Consider the following 16,126-nt stretch of genomic DNA (forward strand, 5'->3'; position numbering starts at 1 on the left):
GCAGGTCCTCACCAGACATCACCGACAACAACGTCGCATATGGGCACAAACCCACCGTCGCTGGACCAGACAGGTCTAGCAAAAAGTGCTCTTCACTGACGAGTCAAGGTTTTGTCTCACCAGGGGTGATGGTTGGATTCGCGTTTATCGTCGAAGGAATGAGTGTTACACCGAGGCCTGTACCCTTCCTGCAGGCTCATCCTGACATGATCCTCCAGCATGACAATGCCACCAGCCATGCTGCTCGTTCTGTGCGTGATTTCCTGCAAGACAGGAATGTCAGTGTTCTGCCATGGCCAGCGAAGAGCCCGGATCTCAATCCCATTGAGCACATCTGGGACCTGTTGGATCAGAGGGTGAGGGCTAGGGCTATTCCCCCCAGAAACGTCCGTGAACTTGCAGGTGTCTTGGTGGAAGAGTGGGGTAACATCTCACAGCAAGAACGGGCAAATCTGGTGCAGTCCAAGAGGAGATACACTGCAGTACTTAATGCAGCTAGCTGGTGGCCACACCAGATTACTTTTGATTTTGACCCCCCTTTGTTCAGGGACACATTATTCAATTTATGTTAGTCACATGTCTGTGGAACTTGTTCAGTTTATGTCTCAGTTGTTGAATCTTTTAATGTTCATACAAATATTTACACATGTTAAGTTTGCTGAAAATAAACGCAGTTGACAGTGAGAGGACGTTTCTTTTTTTGCTGAGTTTACAATAGTGTTACAGTTCTAGACGCTACTCTCTTCACATATTTTATATTTCTATGACAGACATCACCAGCAGGGGGGGCTCAGCGCTGCTCTGATGAGTAATGTGGCCCAGTGAGGGAGGACAGAGGCCTTGTCCCTTAACATAAATATAAACTATCTTACCAACAGGCAGTTCAGTTCTCAACTACACCACTACCTACTTCTCTTACTCCCCCATCACCAACTCCTTTAAGGCCTCTCTCACCTGTGTGCTGTGGGGAGAGCAGCATTTCTTTGGCTTTAAGGTTGAGTGAGTGGAGGGGAACCTCTGTGTAGTCCTTACTGAGGCCTGCCTGGCCCTGGGGCCCTGTGCCTGAAAGGGGAGGGAGAGTTAGCTAGCACAGGGAGCAGAAAGTCAGGGGTAAGAGATATCTCCATGTCTTTATTATAGTCCTCATAAGGCAGAAAGATGGGTTTCTGTACCAGGGAGTCCCTCAGACTTGGGCTTCCTTTTCCGTTTCCTGGATGGCCGGAGCCAGAAGTAGTCTCCCTTTGATTTCTTTGTCAACCTCTTCTTCACGCTGGATTCCGAGCTCTGTGTGAAAGCAGATCAATTGAGATATGTAAAGTTCTATTCTCTCCCATGACCATCAATATACTCCTCAATCTGATGGTAAAACAGATGATGGTGGAACAGACAGAGAAAATGACTGTGCATTGATAATGTTTGGGTTCAGAAAAACACTCCTTCATGCCATTGGATGATGGTCTAATCAGCGGGCTCAAAGAAGGTTAAATTGTTGTCAATGATTGTGTGATCTTACCAAGTCTGACTCGTTCCCCTCTTCTTCCCCTTCCTCCTCAGCTGATTCCTCAGAGTCCGGCTCCTCTCCCAGCTCCCCCTGAACAGACAAGTATCACAACACACAATGTCAAAGAGGTTGGGCCATTTGGAAAGGGGGGTGGGGGATTTAATGGTCTACATTATTTGTGATTCTATATCTGTGATACCTATGAATGTAATAGGAGCATCATTTTATCAAAGTTATCAGCTGGGGTCCAGATAAAGCAAACCAAGATAATGAAGTCAATAGGTTCCAACCTGAAGGGCAGGGCCTGATGTTTCAATCTTCTCCAGGGCTGTGGGGACACCCTCTCCACCCTGCTCCACCTCTTCCTCCCACTCCTCTCCATCCTCCCACCCTTCCTCTGACTCGTTCTCCACCCTTTCCCCGTTCACGTGTGATACCTCTTTAGACTACGAGGAGGAGCAGAGTAATATTACAACATGACACTGCTATAGCTAAATCTCCTAATTACAATACATTTCTTCTAAAACAGTTAAGATAGTCTACGGAGGTGAGACCTGTGCACTTTGAGTTGATTGAAGTTGACTAAACATCTGCAGCACCGTCCCCTGCCTCAGCACTTTCGTTTTCTTCCTGGGGACCAGACTGTATGTTCCCATCTTCCGTTTCTTCTTCCTCGATGCTGGAAGAGAGCGTTCAATTGAGCTCAAGGAGCCATGAACCTCTTACAGAAGCTCTCATTCATACTCCTCTGGCTTTTGCAGCCTTGAAACAAGTAAATAGCCTTCAGTAAGCAAAGTCCTGCCATTATATAACTGCATTTCCATTGTTGTGTGTGGACTGTGATGATTATTTGCCTTATACCCCTGTCCCTCCCCCTTCCAGGGCCCAGTGCGGTCTGTCTGACCTGTCTGGGACTTGGCCGTTGTTGCAGCCGGCACGTCGCTTTGGCTCGGAGGTAACTGGTTCTGGGAGGGGGACGTCTGCTGGGACTCCTCCTCCTCCGGTCCATTCTGACTCTCCTCGTCTGCACCGTATGGTTCTGTACATTTCCTGTTTAGAAGCTATGGGGATAAAAGAAACAGCAGTGAATCAAGCGGTGGCTATGCTTGATATTTTGTTGCACTTCACTCACCAGTTGCAGAACAAATAAAACATGTAATCACTGTCCAATGTGGACTATGTCTCATTCAAAGACGAAAACAATTAATGGATTACCTCTTCACTAGGCTAAAGTTAATTACCTTTAGTGTCTGGTTGGATGCTGGCATGGACATGGTTTTGCGTGCTCGGTGTATGGCGATGGACTGTGGGGAGGGGGCGGGGGAGTCGCTAGCAGACGTGCCGTTTTTAGTCTCTGCGTCTGAGGTCCCCTGTCCCGACAGGGACGCGGCATGCTGGGTGTCAGTCCTTATTGCGCCCAGACTGTGGCCGCACCCGGCTGCCAAAGACGGGAAAGTTTTGGCGGCGTGTTCAATCATGGTGGTGCCTGAGGGCAACCAGCTAGTCCTGTGTGGGGCAGCCGTCGAGCCCGTCGAAGACCCCTCCTCCTGCTGCTGCTTGCTGAGGATGTATCCATTACTACCGGTGGTGGAGCCGTGAGGCAGGTCCGTCTCCATCATCCCATTCTCTATAGCCACCTGTGACCCGTTGGCCTGGGAGACCAGGGGGGTGGGGTTCCTGTGTCTGTTCCCCAACTCTGCACTCTCATAGGTCCCATTTAGCTCCGCCTCTGCTCTGGGACTGGACCGCAGTCTGGCAGCTACCTCCTCGTCTCTCGATACATCTTTAATAGTAGATATCAGTCATTCTCACAGTATGGCCTTATGTTAGTTCAAGAGAGGACATACAGTTAACTGCCAAAATAATGAAAACACTTAAGTGAATGAGGGATACAATGTGTATTGAAAGCAGGTGCTTAGGTGTGGTTCCTGACTTAATTCAGCAATTCAAATCACATCATGCTTAGGGTCATGTATGTTATTTTGGCTACCATAGCTATGCCCCCATAGGTTGACAATGCCCCCACCCACAGGGCATGAGTGATCACTGATTGGTTTAATGAGGATGAAAACCATATGCCATGGCCGTCTCAGTCACCTGATCAACCCAATTGAACACATGGGAGATTCTAGAGCAGCGCCTGAGAGTGTTTTCTACCACCAACAAAAAAAATGAATTATGGAATTTCTCGAGGAAGAATGGTGTTGCATCCCTCCAATAGAGTTCTAGACACTTGTAGAATCTATGCCCAGGTGCATTGAAGCTGTTCTGACTTGTGGTGGCCCTATTAAGACACTATGTAGGTGCTTCCATTATTTTGGCAGTTTGGCAGAGTACACCTTGCCATGTTTAGCTGTGATGACTTTAAAGATGAACTCACTTCCCTCCTCCACTCGGTCCCCAGGTGACTCCATCCCATCCTCCATGGACTCCCCTTTAACCACTCTGCCTTTGGCCAGACCTGTGGGCTGACAGCACACATATACACTTCACTCCATACACAGCGTCAAGAACACAGCTATGGTCAGAGAACGTCCTATATAACAGCATGCTGGAAAATAAGCAGCCCTGCTATGCACTAACAGAGCCCTACTCTGTTTCCATATACAGAAGTTACAGACTAACACAATGCACTCATTAACCTGACCTAAGTAGCCAGTCGTTTACCATTTCACCTGATTTTTTAACTTAGCCTAAACATTTCAAAGAACGCGGTAGGTTGAAGTATTATTGGAAACGTATGATCCCCATGGCTGAAATAGCATACAGCAGTAGGAACTGAATCAAACAGTGTCTCCTCCAGAGAGCTGCATTCTGAAAAGCTTTACCTACAATGTCTCAAACTTCCAGAAGAGGAATCTCATGCTCAAACAACTGTTATCGGAGACCTAAGACACCCAAAGACAATGTGATTGGAAAGGTTAGCACCAGGACCACACATCCACTATGATGGTTATGGTAAAGACCTATTCAGGGAAAATAAACAACCCCATCTTCTGTTCTTGTTTGCCTTGCCTCATTCTGTCTCGTTTCACCGATGTACCTGGCCTCACTCTTTCAATACAAGGTAATGCAATCTTCCAGCAGCACCAGAAAACAGCAATGGAAGGAAATTCACCATCTTCCCCCTCCCCCGTGACAACCCAGGCCCCAGACTGGCCCCCAGACGGCATTGGCCGTGGAGCATTTATGGTGATAGGGCCTCTGCAGAAGTCTGGGCATTCTTGCGCTTCGTGGAGCAGCGCAGAACTGTTGTGAAGGAAGTGAGTTTGTGTTTATACAGGACCTCCTGCCCTCACCTACCGTCAACCAATCATGTCAATGCTGAGCTATAAGGAGCCCTCCGCAATGTTACAGAATTTGAGAGGCGCACAGTGATGCGCTACAGAGCTCATTTTGGTCTCTGCATGCCTCCGCATGCTCTGCAATTGCGTCACACCATCCATATGGCGCCTCCGACCACATTTTCAGACCAACCATTAATTGGCTTTAAAACCACCACAAAATGTCTACTCTTAAAGCACCCTTCTCTCAGTCTCCAGCAGGGGAGCCACTACACAGTCTTCTTATATTAGCTCAAGTTTGTGCTTTGGAGGATATAGCCTAGCATTAGCCTTCATCACCAGCTGTCCACGGCCACCTCCCCCCCAGTCACCTCAGCCACAGAACGGCCCCCACCTATCATCAGAAGCTGATGAGGACTGGATCTATTGGATCAGTTACAGAGGCCTCTCGTTTCAATGTGTCCTTCAGGATTAGCCTGGCCAATGCCTGTCAGAATAAAAAAGACCTCAGCCTGCTGCTAGATTTGAGGGAAGAGGTTTTTGCCATGAGATCCTGCTCCCGTGACCTGGATGAATCTCTAGAATCTACAGGGAGCATCACCTGACAGAGAACATGGTGCTAAGGCTGATAATTCACCTTAGAAAAAACAAGCTATAGAATCTTTAAAAGTAACCCAACCAATAGGCTAATTTCTTAAGTCTGAGCAAAGGGATATGTGAATTGTCTATGACCACTGACACTCCAGTGGACAAAGACACAGGTGTCCTTTGCCAGGCTTTTGACAATGTAGTGCTCTGTCTGTAGAGCAACACTTGTAACTCAGTGGTTCTACAGACAAATCTATTAGTATTCTCTGACTTGTATCCTCTGGGTTATGAGAGAAATGCAATGAAGAAGAGATGCTCTTTCACTTAGATATTTTTTGAAAAATCACAACCATATAAAAGGCTAAGTCTTCCAACATTCAACAGATGTACATTTAGCTTTTTCAACAGTTACAGGGTAAATATGGCTTACTCGTCTGAGAGACTAGCAGCACCCAAAAGCAAGCTGATAACTGTCAGGCTGAGGCACCCAAAGAAGAAGGATCTCTGAGATATTCAAGGAGTTCCAAGGTGTGTGGTCGACACACATCTATATGGGAGGAGGAAAACCCTTTAGTTTTCCTTCATGGTATCAAGAAACCTTCTCTAACCGTGCTACTCCATGTCCTTAGTCCTCCCCCTAGTGGGTAAAAAGGGAACTTGCCCATTGGAGAGAGAAGAGAGGGGGAGGGGAGAGCTGTCTGCAGATCTCCGCCATTTCGTAACCAGATTGTTTACTGACACAACGTGGCCAACGCTGCATTTTTCCACTAGGTGGGGGACATGGAGCCAGGATTCGCGTGGGTGGGGGGATGGGAGCTCAAAGGCAGATCCACCTATGGGTTCTAATAAATAATTAGCGCACATGAGAAAAGACAGATCAGAATCATTACAAATGTAGGCTACATTATAAAAGCCTGTACAAAAATATATAACTAAACCCAAACAAATTCTGAGATACTGTAAAATAATAAATTTAAAAAAAAGACAGGCTTTTAAAATGTAAATATCAGAGTCAGACAGTGTCATTTAAAAATGACTGTGCATCTGTCTGCCAAGTATTTCTTGCCAAAAATCGATCTAATTGCAGTGAGGTCAGTGCAGCCTATAGGCCTAGCTATCTTGGGTTGTTTCTGATGCCAGACTCCTGAATTAGGCTCGTCTAGCTAATGAAAGGTGGTGAATGATTAGAAAACATCTAATACAGTCCAGCATAGTAAACAACAATTAAGCCTTCTCCTATTGCAGGTGTTAGACTGCCCATGAGAGCAACACCCTAAAGGAAAGTCGGTAGCATGAACAAAAACAGTGAGGAGTTTGGATTTACACCAAACAGAAAAATCAACTATTGTTACAAAGCCATTTTGAGTGTAAAATGCAGGCACCATCATACTGGATAGTGAACATGGTGCGGGACAGCACTGAGGCTAGGCTATTATAAAGACCTGGGTCCCGAGGCTGACTATTGCATAGAATTATCCTGAAGTCATTCCTCTTTCTTCTGTTTCTATCCAATGTCTTTGACCATATGGGAGATTTTCCCTGCAGTACCTCATTGGCCCTTTGCTGAAGGAGAGGGTAAGGCTGCAGAGGGAGAAAGAGAGGATTGAAAAGAGGATGGGACTCAGTCCTAGAGCGCCTGCCTGGCAGGAAGGAGAACCATTCGAGATTACCAGGAAGTCTGATCTCTGCCCTGCACGCAGTCATCTCCAACCTGCTCCTTTCCCTTGTGTCAATGATCCAAGCACAGCTAATGAGTCCCTTTCGCACAATACGCAATCTATCCATGGAGATTTCTCAAACAGCAGGATCGGCGAAACACCTCGGTGAGACAAAAAAAATAAAGAATCTAACCCCTGACCCAGGTGAACACAGTGCATTACTAACCATTTCACCACAGGGTAGAGGTTTGCTTCCATATGCAATGTTGCAATCAAAGATCACATAAGGCTGAAAAGTCCTTGATTACTGATCAAGCGCTCTGTTAAAGCCCTCTGTCATGGACTCTGAAGACTGGCTGCACCTCCCAGGGGCCAAAGAACTGCCTCCTCTGAGCAAAGACCAGACCAAGCAACCGATGACAGATTAGCAGCCTAAATGTCAATGGCAGAGACGACAAAGCCACAAAAAAATACATGGAAATACAGAGCAAGTTCAATGTGTCTCGACAGAGGACGATTCAAAAGCAACCAAGGGGAAAGTGTAGGCTAACGTCTCCTTCCCTGTGGTAAATATGCGCTTGCAGCAAGCATCATACCTGCTTTCTCCTGATGGGCTCCATTGAGGAGAGTGGTTGAGAGGGACAGAGAGAGCGAGCAAGAGAGAGAGCGGGAGTCTCGAACGGATTATTCCTCTTTTCCTTGTCCTCCCCACTTGCACACATTAATCTCGTTGGTCATGTGACCCAGCAGCTCCCTCTGTTGGTCTCTCTCTTCAGAGGGCTTCCGCAGAGCATGCTCAGTCAGTTCAAATTTCAGTGGCTCTTTTTTTCCCCGTCTCTCTCGCTCGCAACCTGTTTGCTAATGAATGCGCGCAGACATTTCAAGAACAGCAACAAAAAATGAGGAAAGGTAGCTAGGCAAGGGGCCAAAGAGGAGAGCTGCACGTGAGTCAGAACCCTAAAGACACAACATATGCTCTCCTTCACAAGGACAAAGAGCCCCAAATGTAACCAACATGGGAGCGACTTTCAACCATTTTACTTCTGTCAAGGCATCGGTCTCCACAGAGCCTCAGGCCAGGAAAAGGAGAAGATAACACACAATGATATCAGGCCTAACCAACTACTGTAATGCACCTGTGAAATAGCCTAATGATGCCCACTTCACTGTAAAAGCTAGGAGAGGACAGAAAAGGTCTCTAGCTGTCACTGTTCTCTGACATGAATCAGACAGATCTCATGTTAATTCTATTGAACAAAATAATTGGGCAATGACCAGGGGCAATAACAGAAAGGATAGCTCGAGGATGAGGACAATCCCTGAAACATGACCATGACCCCGAAAAAGCTAAAGCACTGCCGATGATCTGTTGCTACCTTCTGGCGCAATCATTTTTCAGTTTGTGTATAATTCATAACACCAAAGCTTATTCTAGGATCTACTCCAATCCCATTGATTCCCATTGCTGGGTAACTGGTCCACCTCTCGAGAGGTGAAATGCATTATCTGTGCATAGTCAGGATCTCTCCCCACTCTTGCTTCCTCTCCTTCTCCACCTCTAAAGGGTGGGAGGCATCAACACTTCCTCTGACTACAGAATTCATTTCTTATCCTCAGGCTGAAAACCACAGGGCAGCACCACACAATACCTCCCAGAAGAGCTGGGGAAACTAGCACATATCACAGTAATACAGGGTCTTCCTCTGATTTGATATGCACACTTGTTTTCCCCCATCCTCTTTTTCACCTCTCCAGAGTAACGTCTTTTCATTTGTTGTGGTAAATGAAAACACCAGAATGAATTGTTTCCCGCCAAGCTGATGTGAAGTGGAAAGTATTTCAAGGGAGGATAATATGGAAATATCCCTTTTCTCAGAGATAGTTTGATAAGGACACTCAAGAAATGGCACACGGGCCTAGTCTTTCAGAATGTCTAATCGCTATTCTGGGATTCCCTGTTATGAGTGGAGTGGCTTGAATTTTTCCAAAAACTTTACTAATAACAAACCTTTCTCCAGAACATTAAGATAATTAGCCTACATAGGCTGGGAACTCAACGGTGCTCAATGCTTCTGCCCTCTGTGTTCATGCTGCTCTATTTTCATGGAGGTTTCAGGCTGTCAACATGGAACCACAAAGCAGAGTGAGAGTCCGTCTACTGCGCATGCTCAGTAGAAGGCATCTCAGCCATTTTGAAGCTATGAACTAGCCAAGTGGCAAGCGGTGGTGTAGGATCTGATAAAACCTGGCAGTCCCTTCTCTCAAAATAGTCAATCTTTACACATCGCTGAACAAAAAAAATCTGTTTCCATTTTCAGTTTGGACAGGAATTAACTTGTTTTCTTCTGCCTTGATAGAGCCGACGCAGGAAGAGAGCAAGAGGGGGAGAGAGAGAAAGAGTGCATGAATGAGAGAGAGCAAGAGCGTGATGGAGAGAAAGAGGGAGGGAGAGAGAGAGAGAGAGAACGAAAGAGCAAGAGAGAACGAAAGAGTTGTTACAGGAGCTCTGGCCAGGATCTCTGTCAGTCTACTAGCAGCAGTGTATGCTACCACACACCCACAGAAAGCAGGGGGCCCACTGCCAATGAGACATTTAGTCCTTATCTCTTCTGGCTAAGGCCACTACAATGAGTAGAACCTATGCACATGCATGGCAATTGAGGCTACCAGACATCACTAGTACACTAAAATAAACTATGCTAAAAGCCTTGAAGAAAAGGACTTGACAGATACTCTTCTACATTCGGACAGTTTACTGTACTCGTCTGCCATCACACAAGTTATCATATTTTAACACCCCATCTGCAATAAAACATAGCACCATTAATTGCAAAGGTGGGAGGATTCTCAGGATTACATGCAATGTTTTTAAGAGAGCATACAATTCAACTGGATTTGGAAACATCAATGCTGTTCATTGGGAACAAAGTCTTTTCCCAGATCAGCCCCCATTAATTAAATCAATGAGTCAGAGTGGAACACAGGACTTCTGCTAACCTGTCCCTGCTGAGCTTCTGGGGTGGATGTGGATTTCAGGCCCCTCTACATGGAGCCTTCAGATGATAGTCCATCAGTCTTTACCATGGGAATGTGGCTTAGCCATAGCCACATACTAGGCTATAGCCAGCTGATCAAGTCTTGCTGCTGATCTGGTTCCCGTGATTGATACTAGAGCATTTTTGGTCTACAGGTAAAAGACATGGCCCAGTCGTGGAACGTTGACACAATTACATCGATTAGCCTAATTAGCCAATTAAATAATCCATTCGTCCATCATGAGTTTTCGCTTAAAAACAAAGAGACAAATGAAGGATATTCAATTCCCAAACTGGTTGCAGAGAATACTTAAAAAGGACAGAAGTCAGGCAGTGAAAGACAACACGATCCATGTGAGCAAGCTCCAATTGAAGATACTTGAAAATGGAGATTGTTATAATGCTGTCCTTTTTTCTTTAAGTTGAGCCCCCAGGCAACCATTGGAGTACCTGGATAAAGCAGTGAGTGTCCATTAATGGGGGAGGGAGAGGGCGAGAGTTGAGCTCCACACTCCAACATCTAGCTTTCCACACATGCAGCGTCCCAGCTCAGGTCACATGACCAACTCTCAGAAGAAAGCTCTGCCATGGCCCTTACTGGGCATGCTCAGATGGAGCCCTGCTGTTCTTCATGGAGAAGGAAGAAGAGGAAAAAAACATTGCAGCCATTTCGTGAAACAATATCAAGAGACAATGGGTAAACTGTCAAGGGGTCTAACATTTCAGAATGTTCATGTCTAGCCATGAAATCATCCATTTTTACGCAATCAATCGGTGACACGCAATCCAAAATATTATTTTCTGTTAATAATCACATCAACAATATTTTCCAGAGGATTTAGGATTAGGATGGCCGGAAAAGTTTTTGGGGTTGAATATAAGGGTAACAGTTTATCCGACCAAGTCTTTCATACTAGATCTAACATACATTTGCAGAGACAATAGCCTCTAAAATAGCCTAAATCTTGTTCACTTACCTAAAAGAAAGATCTTCTTGGAGGTGTACCATACTGTAAGAGTAGGATATTACCTTAATTGAAACAAGGACTATAACAATGCACATGTCTAAAAATACGAATTATACTGCCCCATGTCAATCTACCCTATTACACTACCCTACGTAGCCTAACGCAGTAATCACTTTCCAGTCACAAACCTGAACCCCTCCAGGGGCCAAGAATTTCACTATTCTTTATCTGGATAAACTATACTGAGGTAGGCCTAAAACGAAGAGTCCAGATGGGTCATTGTCAGCTGTTTTGTACAGAGTAACACTAACAGGATATATCGCCCAACAACCTGAATGGTGTTGATAACTGCCTTATGATCAGTTGACAGCATCTAGAATTACATCAATTCAATTGTTTGCATTGCAACGCAAATTATCTGTAGAACACTGCTATACTCACTTTACATTAAATCATTGCACTGCTGCTGGGTTTATTTAATCAAAAAGTATCCTGAACCAAAAATAGGCCTCCCCATTAAATAAGTGTTTCACCGAAAAGAGGCATAGCATGTTTTCCGTTCAAGAGTAGGATCTGTGTAGATAAGCTGCATGCTCTATCATGACCCAAAAAACAGGAATATGAGGCTTTTCCCATCACACAGTCTTCAATCCAAGCAAGATCGATAACAAGATGCATCCCAAAAATCACCCAATTCACCTACTCCTTTTGCCACTTCAGATATCAGTGGAAGGCACTTCAGCCACCTCACACCTGAATTAGCTAAACCCACACACATCCTACCTACACATCACAGGCTACAATAGGTTTAGGCAACATACAGCTTGTGGCCTGATTGATAAAACAATTATTTATCAGTTACCTGACGAATCTATAAGATAGAAGGAAATAGTGTGATAACCACAAAATGAGTGAATGAATGAATATATTGAGAAATAAAGACCAATGATGTCCTCATTCCATCAAAACAGAAGACTTCCTGTATAAGGTTGCAGTAATATAGAATGTTTACACCCCACAGTGCACCATACCTTTGTCTGTCAGCAACAGAGAGGCCGTGCCTTCAAGGAGCTGAGCTGACGCCATAAGAGTGGGTCGTTCCTGTGAAGGCCAAAGAGGCCTAGTTGTCTGCTCTGATCAGTACCCCGTCTATACAGCAGGAGCAGCAGAGCTCATCTCAGTGCTGAGCATGCTCACTGAGGCCCAACATCTGTCAGTCAGAGGGAAAGGAAAGACTGCAAGAAAGAACTAGCTTTCCTGGCTAACAATGAGCAAGAGGTGAAACTCTCCAGCGGTATCCCCGTTTACCCACACCAGTCTGACTTTCTTGTATAATCAATACACCTCTCTTTAGCAAATGTTTTACTTCTGTAAATAAATCATTTGTTGAATAATCATTTTAAGGTTAATCTCTCGACTAATGTTTTCCAATACTCTCATCCAAAATGCCGGCAAATGGCCGAAACAACTAGCATAGAGCCAAGTTAGGTCAGGCTCTCTCTCTTTGACAGTCTCTGCCCAATAGAGATCTTTGTCAAACAACAAAGAAGCCTCCAGGGCCCTTCTTTTAGGGAGACACCACCAGGGCCTTTAATGAGAATTTAAGCATACACACAATAGTAACCTTCAAAGCAAGGTAGGATAAGGCAACATGACAGTAAACCATCAAATGTCTTCTTGATTCACAGAGAAACCAGTCTAAACAACACTGACAACATCCACTCCTCTGTGTTCCCTGCCAAAGCGGTCTCCATGGGCATGGCGTGTGGTTATTACTGGCACGTGTAGGATATTGTATGCATGAAAAAAAAACAGAGTGTTGCCTATGTGGCTCTGGACCTATAATTAATGGATTTTTGGGTGCAGAAGACAATTGAAGATTTAGAAAACTAATCCCTTTCAACAAGCCAGATGCACGTTGTCCCTCACAAAACTGACATTCAAGTTCTCAAACAGATGAAGATGGTGCAGAGGGCTGCCCCGTCAATGGAAGGAAGCTGTCAGGTGCTGAGGGAGACAGTACCCGAGTGACACGTCATTCGAGCTCCCTCTGTCGGATAACAGCGGATTATGACAAAATTGCAAACGTACATGAGAGTTTGAGTAGATGTTACCCAAGTCTGTTGACATATTGATCATATTACTTTTGTAAGGCCCATATGAGCTGAGCATTCGACATTGTTGGTTAATAAGTCAACACAGGGTGGTGGAAAGTGCGTGCAAGCTAGCTATCTACAGTAATCACGTCTGGCTACACTGTAGCTATCTAACGAATCCCCATGCATACAAGCTTTGCTTATCTGAAGCGTTAGCGATTCTTTTAAAAGTCACCAGATTACTATCTTGTGTTATATTGATCTCAAAATGTTTCTTTACTAACCCCCACAGTTAGCTAGCGAGTAGGAGTTCCACGCTAGATGGCTAGTTATATTCTACATGCTCAATAGGTAACTTTTGATGTCTCGTGCAGCGAACACCAGCAATACTACTGGCAGTTTGATTTGAGAGGAAACTTGGCTTTATTCAATGCTCTTAGGTACAGAATACACTGACCAGAATAATGTCGCTTGCTACCTACCAAACAGACGTGAAAAACAATTCCGTAGCTAAGTTATAAATGATAGTTAACTACATCCTTGGCCGAAAGCCTTGCTTGGACCCAATATACTGATGACCGTACACATCCTACATAACTACTAAAGTACTGTACACATTTTATACTCATATACTGTCTATACACAACATAATATACATAGCTATACATTTATTTTCCGAACTCTGACATTGCTCGTTCTGATATTTCTTAGTTCATTTATTTTGTTGTATTGTTAGGTTGGATATTACTGCACTGTTGGAGGTAGGAACATAAGTATTTCGCTGCACCTGCGATAACAGCTCCAAAATGTGTACGCAACCAATCTAATTTGATATATAGTTATCCCCAGCCATGGCAACTCAGGTTCGCTAATATTAAAACTCACGTTAGCTAGCTTGCTAAGCTAATCAGCTGCCTAGCAGGTCCCAGCATGTGGGCCAGTGGAGAAACAGACTGCTCTTGCAATAGCATATGCACAAAATTAAGTTGAAAATCATTGCAAGAGTTAAACTAATTACAATAATGTAATGTACGTGTTTTGCACAGGCAAACCAGACGTGAAGAGACGATAGTGATAAAGCCCTGACAATTTTATGACTGATACCACAACGACAGCGCTGAATCCATCAACTTGCACAATTCAGATTCAAGGGCCGCGCATCCTCCTAACGACACAAGCGCATTCAATCGCCATACCAACACAAAAGCTCAGGATAGAGCCGGGCGGGCAGTTTGAAATTGACTGCAAGCATAGGTCTCACGACAGTTATCCAAGTTCCGCTGTCTTTCCCTAAAACGATTACATTTGTTGCTACCGGCAAGCCCACATATTTATACAAACCCCCCCACATGTGATGGAAATCTATCTTGATGTAAATGTGTCTCTCGCTTACCTCGGCTTGCACGGAAGCCATGGCTCTTTTTGCCTAAACAGTCTCCGCCCACTTTACTTTAACGTCATCACATTCGTTTCCCTGACGTGCAGAGGAGGGTAATGGTTAGAAGGGATACAGCTTTTGTGAAATTATTAACGTAAAAAATATAAATTTGGGACATTTTAGCTTACTCTAATCCTTTTTCTAACCTTAACCTAATTCTCCTAACCTGCTACGTTAAATATCCTAACCTGCTACGAATTCAAATATGACGTAAATGAATATATATATATATTTTTTTACACCTTTTTTTTTTTACACCTTTTTCTCCCCAATTTCGTGGTATCCAATTGGTAATTACAGTCATGTCTCATCCCTGCAACTCCCATACGGACTCGGGAGAGGCAAAGGTCGAGAGCCGTGCGTCCTCCAAAACACAACGCAACCAAGCCGCACTGCTTCTTGACACAAACCCGCAAGCCAGCTACACCAATGTATCAAAGAAAACACTGTACACCTGGCAACCGTGTATGCGCCCGGCTCGTCACAGGAGTCGCTAGAGCGCAATGGGATAAGGACATCCCTGCCGGCCAAACCTTCTCCTAACCCGGACGACGCTGGACCAATTGTGCGCTGCCCCATGGGTCTCCTAGTCGTGGCTTGCTGTGACAGAGCCTGAACTCGAACCAGGATGTCTAGTGGCACAGCTAGTACTGCGATGCAGTGCCTTAGACCTCTGCACCACTTGGGAGGCCCAAATCTGATGTTAATTTGACAAAAGCTAGATCCCTTCTAGCCAAGACTGCTCAGGAGACGTCTGCCACAGAGAAGATGGAGAGAGATGGATTTTGGCCCCTTCACACTGACCTTTCCCAATTGGACAAGAGGGGAAACAACTATGCGAGAATGCTGTTTATAGACTACAGTTCAGCGTTCCACACCATAGTCCTCTCCAAGCTCATCAACAAGCTAGGGACCCTGGGACCGAACACCTCCCTCTTCAACTGGATCCTGGACTTCCTGACAGGTCGGCCCCAGGTGGTGAGGGTAGGCAACAACTTCTCCGCCACGCTGACCCTCAACACGGGGGCCCCTAAGAGGTGTGGTTCTTAGTTCCCTCCTGTACTCCCTGTTCACCCACAACTGCGTGGGCGCGCACGACTCCAACACCATCATCAAGCTTGCTGACAACACTATGGTGGTAGGCCTGATCACCTACAGCAATGAGTCAGCCTACAGGGAGGAGGTCAGAGACTTAGCAGTGTGGTGCCGGGACAACAACCTCTCCCTTATTGTCAGTAAGACCAAGAAGCTCATCGTGGACTGTAGGGAAAAGAGTGGATAGCACGCCCCATCCACATTGATTGGCATCCACATCACCAAGAACTTAAAACCTCTTTGGGCTAGGGGGCAGTATTTTCACATCCGGATGAAAAGCATGCCCAAAGTAAACTCGTCTGTTACTCAGGCCCAGAAGCTAGGATATGCATAGAAAACACTCTAAAGTTTCCAAAACTGTTAAAATAATGTCTGTGAGTATAACAGAACTGTATAACAGAACTGATATGGCAGGCGAAACCCAGAGGACAAACCATCCAAAAAATTATCATTTTCAGCCTAC

The 16,126-nt window shown here is 45.2% G+C and overlaps 1 protein-coding gene across 8 annotated transcripts in view; it reads right to left on the reverse strand.

Moving 5' to 3' along the window:
* The window catches only part of LOC115159671 (histone-lysine N-methyltransferase EHMT1), a 28,675-nt gene extending 14,108 nt beyond the window's left edge, over positions 1 to 14,567 (reverse strand). Inside the window, exons 1-10 of one of the 8 annotated variants that reach the window (XM_029709616.1) lie at positions 10,517 to 11,888; positions 10,029 to 10,317; positions 3,882 to 3,969; positions 2,743 to 3,284; positions 2,406 to 2,562; positions 2,056 to 2,180; positions 1,792 to 1,947; positions 1,514 to 1,591; positions 1,173 to 1,284; positions 955 to 1,062 (exon numbers count right to left, since the gene is read on the reverse strand). In XM_029709616.1, the coding sequence (XP_029565476.1) occupies positions 955 to 1,062; positions 1,173 to 1,284; positions 1,514 to 1,591; positions 1,792 to 1,947; positions 2,056 to 2,180; positions 2,406 to 2,562; positions 2,743 to 3,284; positions 3,882 to 3,927 (1,324 nt within the window). In that variant the 5' untranslated portion in view covers positions 3,928 to 3,969; positions 10,029 to 10,317; positions 10,517 to 11,888. Of the gene's footprint in view, positions 1 to 954; positions 1,063 to 1,172; positions 1,285 to 1,513; positions 1,592 to 1,791; positions 1,948 to 2,055; positions 2,181 to 2,405; positions 2,563 to 2,742; positions 3,285 to 3,881; positions 3,970 to 7,627; positions 8,241 to 10,028; positions 11,889 to 12,065; positions 13,368 to 14,523 lie in introns of those variants that run through there. The other 7 variants (XM_029709615.1, XM_029709621.1, XM_029709618.1 and 4 more) reach the window with 7 other exon arrangements.
* Positions 14,568 to 16,126: the final 1,559 nt, after the last annotated feature.

Source organism: Salmo trutta, chromosome 23 (genome assembly GCF_901001165.1).
Source record: "Salmo trutta chromosome 23, fSalTru1.1, whole genome shotgun sequence".
Lineage (NCBI taxonomy): Eukaryota > Metazoa > Chordata > Actinopteri > Salmoniformes > Salmonidae > Salmo > Salmo trutta.